This window comes from Pipistrellus kuhlii, unplaced genomic scaffold (genome assembly GCF_014108245.1).
Source record: "Pipistrellus kuhlii isolate mPipKuh1 unplaced genomic scaffold, mPipKuh1.p scaffold_m20_p_27, whole genome shotgun sequence".
Lineage (NCBI taxonomy): Eukaryota > Metazoa > Chordata > Mammalia > Chiroptera > Vespertilionidae > Pipistrellus > Pipistrellus kuhlii.
In genome coordinates, this window is record NW_023425526.1 from 3,108,111 (window position 1) to 3,113,887 (window position 5,777).

At 53.9% G+C, this 5,777-nt stretch overlaps 1 protein-coding gene across 1 annotated transcript; it reads right to left on the reverse strand.

Moving 5' to 3' along the window:
• Window positions 1-1,197: 1,197 nt before the first annotated feature.
• LOC118727905 (RNA exonuclease 1 homolog) lies at window positions 1,198-3,109 on the reverse strand. Its single transcript, XM_036453930.2, has one exon. The coding sequence runs from the start codon at window positions 3,107-3,109 to the stop codon at window positions 1,277-1,279; it is 1,833 nt and encodes a 610-aa protein (XP_036309823.1). The 3' UTR covers window positions 1,198-1,276.
• Between the last annotated feature and the right edge of the window lie 2,668 nt (window positions 3,110-5,777).

Here is a 5,777-nt window from a genome sequence, read left to right on the forward strand (position 1 = left end):
AGTAGCCTCTGCTGGGGTAGGCTAGTGCAGTGGTCAGCGAACTGTGGCTCGGGAGCCACATGCGCCTCTTTGGCACCTTGAGTGTGGCTCTTCCACAAAATACCACGGCCTGGGCCAGTCTATTTTGAGAAGTGACTTTAGAAGTTTAAGTTTAAAAAATTGTCTCTCAAAAGAAATTTCAGTCATTGTACTGCAGATATTTGGCTCTGTGGTCTAATGAGTTTGCCGACTGCCACTAGGAAAGATGCACAAATTGGACAATGGTTTGGGCCAGATCCAGTAATGATGTGGAGCAGTAGTTGTGCTAACATCTTTCCAGCAGGAGAGGTGCAGCCATTTTGGGTGCCAGAGTGTTTCCTGTGTCACAAAGGACCTGGAGAAGCTCGGTGTCCCTTTGTTCAAAAGACAGAGTAGCCCGATGACAGCAATGAGGAAGAAGAAGAAGAAGAAAACGCAAGGGGCCAAGGTGCTAACACGGGGACAGCTATAGAAGCTCACAACTGGGTCCCAGAAGATGGAAGCCACTCCCTCAGCCATGGTTCTGGCTATGCTACCAGTCTTCTGCAAAGTCTTACACAGACAAATCCGAGGACTCTGGACAAATATACGCCAGCAGCCCAAGAAATTTTATTTAGTAGCTAAAAATGTTAACATGTCTGTAGTTTGATGTCTCTTTTATTGCTGTGCTTTAGCATTTCTTTGTTATTGTTTCAATAGTGAGGGTTATGTCCAAGCTTACTTTAATTATAGTAGCTTAAAAATAAAAGGTGGAGAGGTATGGAACGAGCATATGGTGAATCCCCGGGCAGTCATGTAGCAAGTCCACCAAATAGGCCGGGCCTGGAGGGCAGAGCTCTCCTGGCATAATTAAGCCTGACCTTGTGGCCCTCCCTAATTCCTTCCTAAGCAGCTAATGGGCTGAGGGAGGTGCAGCAGTGATGCCAAAACTAAAACATTTGCATAAATCTACCCTTGTTTTAATGAGACTGTGAAATAAAGCATCCACTCGCACACTGTGTCCTTGGTGTCCGCATCCAGGCACGGAAAATGCACCCGCCCAGCATATTCTCTGTCTTTTCCTCAGTCCTTCCCTGCCCCTCCTCAGATTCACCCTTAACCTTGGTGGAATGGCACAGAAGCAAAGAAGGAAATAAACATAATGAAAAAGAAAACTACTGATGTACTCTACTTTATTGAACCATTTCTTTATTGTTAGACATGTGGGCAGGAGACATGTGTGATCACACAGCAGTTTCCAAATCCATACTCATGTCCTTCAAACGCTGGGCTGTGGTGAGTGCTGGGTCTCGGTGTCTTGCTCAACCTTCGAGAGGACCAGGTGCATGCAGGTGATGGCGTCCTCGATGGAGCTGCGGCCACGCATCTCGTCCTGGATGACGCGTCCGAGGAGCTGTGCCGCGAGGCTGCGCAGGGAGCGCCTGTATGGGAGGCCCAGGTGGTGCGGGAAGAGCACAGAGGTGTCCAGCACCGTGCAGTGGGTGAGCTTCAAGGCCAGCAGGTCGCTGTGCAGGCTGTGTCCGATGAGGATGGTGTTGGCGTTGAAGAGGGCGAGCAAGACGGCCTGGACGTCCCGCAGGGAGACGCTGGTGCGGGCCAGGTGAGCCGCGGTCACTCCGGAGAACCTGGTGTTGTGGTCGACGATGGGGCGCTGGGGCCTGATGAAGGAGTCGAACACCACCCTGCCGGCGCTGTCCACCACGGAGACGCGGGCCAGCTCCAGGCCGGCGGTGGTGTAGCACATCTCGCAGTCCAGGGCGAAGATGCCGGGGTGAGCGCCTGGGGGCAGGTCTTTGGCAAAGGTGTGCACGAAGCCCTGCAGGTCCTCGTGGCGGCCGTCCCGCACGTGCTGCGGGGCCACCTGGCAGCCAGGGGAGCCGATGGCGGCCGAGCAGCAGGTGTACTGGATCTGCCAGCCCCCGGGCGCTGGAGTGGGGCGCAGCCGCCCCCAGTGGTAGTGACATGCCTCCTGCTGCACACAGCGGCCCGAGGGCGCCACGAGGTACTGGGTGCCACAGCGGCAGCAGAGCCTGCAGGAGGGGTCTGCGGGCGGCTTGTCCTGGTTGGTGAACAGGACAGCGCCCCCCGGCCTCTCGGGGTGGGGGAAGGGGAAGCCCAGCTCCTTCAGCTGGGCCTGGGTGAGCAGGAGCTCCTTGAGGCGAAGGTACAGGGTGGCTGCTTTCACAGGATCCTCCTGGAGGGGGCTGTCCGGATGCTGGAGGGAGAAACAGACCTGGGTGGCCAACATGCCCCCCAGACCCACGTCCTGGGGCACAGCGCTGAGGGTTTTGCAGGGCCCGGGCCCGGGGCGGGGGGCCAGGCGGCGCAGCCTGTGCAAGGTGCTGAGGGCCAGCTCGTGGTACTTGGTCTTGCTGGGGCTCTGGTGGTAGGCAGTCTTCTCCTCCTGGAGCGCCTTCTCGATGGCTTCCTGGGTGGAGGGGCAGGACTTGAGACACTGGTCCAGGAACAGGCTGAGGAAGTACTGACGAGTGACAGCGGGGACTTTGTCTCCTGCCTCTTCAGGTGGCACCGGCTGCTGAGAACTCTGCATGGGTGGGCGGCGGGCCACGTGTTTTAGGGGCACCAAGCTGGGGGCCATGGATGCCTGGTCTGAGGGGGTGTATGTCTCCTGGAGCTGGCTGCTGCTGCTGGCTGGGAGGGCCCTCTTGGCACCTGCAGCCAGGCAGGGCTTTGGGACCAGGGCCACCCTCCTCTTGTCGCTGTTTGCAGCTGAGATGTCCATGAAGGAGTGCTTTGGGGTGAGATGCTGGGCAGCCTGTGGCAGGCCGGCTGAGCATCTGGGAGCCTGCTCTGCCTGCTGCCCCAGGTCACACAGCTCCTGGGTGGTGGGCAGTCGGGTGCGGGGGGCCAGGCCTCTCCTCACCGACTCTGGCTGGATGAGAAGAAATTTGGGGGCCCACCTGTCTATTGGGGGCTCGGAGGGCAGGCCGCCAGGGTCTGTAGGCTGATGGCAAGAAGCACCCAGCTGGGCCTTCAGAGCTTGCAGATGTCCGAAAGTAAACCAGTTGGTTGCTGTGGCCCTCAGCAGGCCTGGGTCTTGTGCTGCTCCACTTCTTCCCGGCGAAGACATGGTCCTGCTCTACTGGGCTCTGCAGTCTAATGGCTCAGGCTGGGTGCCCTCAGCCCTTATATAGGCAGAAAGCCCCGCCTCCCAGCAGATTAACTCGCTAAGCCAATCACTTCTTCTTGACTTCTTGTTCTCCAATCGGATATTCAGATCTGTACCCTGAACCCACCCTACTTAATCTGATCTTCTCTGGACTGGCTTCTAGAATGCTGGAGCTCCCTGGGGACCGCATCCACAGGAGGGAGCTCGCAGTCCAGAGGGTGGGCCCCATCCTCTGCTCAGCCTTCCCTGTGCCAGGCCACTGAGTGCCCCACACTGGCCCCACAACCAGTCCTGTCTCTGGGCCAAGGGGAGGAAGCCAAGGCTCACTGACGTCAAGACCACAGAGCAAGTCGGAGGCAAGACAGGGACCAGGCACTGTGACCTTGTGGGAGGGCTCACCCACATCTCACTCTCCCTGCACTCCAAGGACCCTCCAACCCTGCCAGCATGGAGCAGAACTCTGATTGAATGTGGGTCTGGGCACCGGTCTGCCAGGACCTGAGGCCTGCTGGACTGGTCTCCTTGCCTTGCTTGGTGAGAGTGAGGTCCTCTCTGTTGCCTGCTCAGGGGACAGAGTGGTCAGACGCAATGTCTCCTTGTCCTCTGCCTTCTCTTCTCTGAGGGCTGGAACACGTGTTCATTCCTCCATTAGGCTCCCCCCTTTTTTCACCTGGCTAAAGGGAGCCTCTGTACTTATGAAACACCCTAACTCTTCCTCCCTCTCCCGCAGTCCCTGGCTGCTACATTCCACTTTCTGTTCCTGTGAGTTTGACCACCTCATGAAAGTGCAATTCTGCTGGGACCGGTTTGGCTCAATGGATAGAGCGTCGGCTTGGGGACTGAAGGGTCCCGGGTTCGATTCCGGTCAAGGGCACGTACCTTGGTTGCGGGCATATCCCCAGTGGGGAGTGTGCAAGAGGCAGCTGATCGATGCCTCTCTCTCATCGATGTTTCTAACTCTCTATCTCTCTCCCTTTCTCTCTGTACAAAATCAATAAAATATAATAAAATAAAATAAAAAAGAAAGAAAGTGCAATTTCATAGAACATGCCTTTAAGGGTCTGGCTGGTTTCAGCAGGTATTATATCCTCAATGGTCATCGTTCATGTGGAGCAAGTGTCAGAGTTTAATTTAAAAAATATGGCAGGGGGGTATATTTTTTAAATTAATTTATTTATAGAGAGTATAGGTATGATAGGAGAGAGACAGAGCAATCAATTGAATTTTACACACACACACTCTGATTGGGACCTAGGATCAATCCCACAACTGAGTAATATGCTCTTGACTGGGTAGCAATCCTAGACCTTTTGATCCAAAGGTGGAGCATCCAATCATGGAGTCAATCTGGCCTGTGCACTATTAGTATTTTAATTTGATAGTGGCCTACCTAATGGTTGTGAAGTGCTATCTCACTAAGGTGTCTATCTGCATTTCCCTAATGACTAGGCTGTCACTTAAGGCCTCTGTGTTTTAAAACTCACTGATACACGTCTGCTGTGTGTATCTATACTCTACAGAAAAAGTTAATATAAATGGGGTGGGGACTGGATTAAAAATGGTGGCAGAGTAGGAGAATGCTGCAGCGACATGCTCTCAGGAAGAAGCTGGAATTACAACTGAAATCCTGAAAGGCTTTCTGAATAATCAACCGAAAACTCACAGAGAGAACCCTGATACCCAAGGCCCAAAGGTGGAGAGGGCATAGTGCAGTGCTTGGCAAACCTCAGCCATGAGCCACGTGTGGCTCTTTGGCTCTTGAGTGTGGCTCTTCCACAAAATTCCACGTGTGGGCACACACATACAGTGCAATTGAAACTTCGTGGCCCATGCACAGAAGTTGGTTTTCGGCTCTCAAAAAAAATTTCAATCGTTGAACTGTTGATATTTGGCTCTGTTGACTAATGAGTTTTCTGACCACTGGCATAGAGTGTGGTATGAGGGGCAGAGGCGTAAAAGGGCTGGTGGTGCATCCACAGAGGGCAACTGAAGTCCAGAGAGATAGGTAAGCTGTGGGAGAGGGGCAGGGGTGGTACCATTGAGAACTCTGGGATTAATCCTGAAGCTGGGCTCTCCAAAAGAGAGCACCAACCTGAGGAGGGCACCCATATAACCTCTAGCTGTGAAAAGCAGTGGGGTGCTGTCTGCCAGGGATTAGCTGACAGTTTGGGTACCCTCTTAAAGGGCCAATGAACAAAAATTCCCTGTGGAGCCACCCACCTTGTGCTCTGACAGTGGGAGGGTGAAGTGGACTGGAGCTGTGAGAGCAGCTTGGGGGATCTCAGAAGGCATACACCCCAAGTTTCCTGGGCTGAGCCAATCCCTCACACAGTGGAGGACATCTTTCCCAGGTAGACATCTGCCTGGCCTGTGGAGGGAGATAGTTGACACACCCTATTGGAAAACACTTTGCCCTGAGGGCACTTAAGAGATTAAAAGTAACAATTAGCCTTCAGGCAGAAGCAACTGCTCTACCCCATTGGAAAAAAACTCTGGTCACACCTGAGGGCAATTTAAGTTGGAATCCTATTAGTCTGTAAGCAGAGCTGATCTCTGGAGGTGCTGAGTCTTAGCCTGATTCAATTAGTCAGAAACAGCCTTTAACACTGGCCTGCACTTCAGATTGAGA

What these genes read in the sequence shown, in the direction of transcription:
- LOC118727905 (XM_036453930.2), bottom strand. Translation starts at nt 3,109, where the DNA reads ATGTCTTCGCCGGGAAGAAGTGGAGCAGCACAAGACCCAGGCCTGCTG.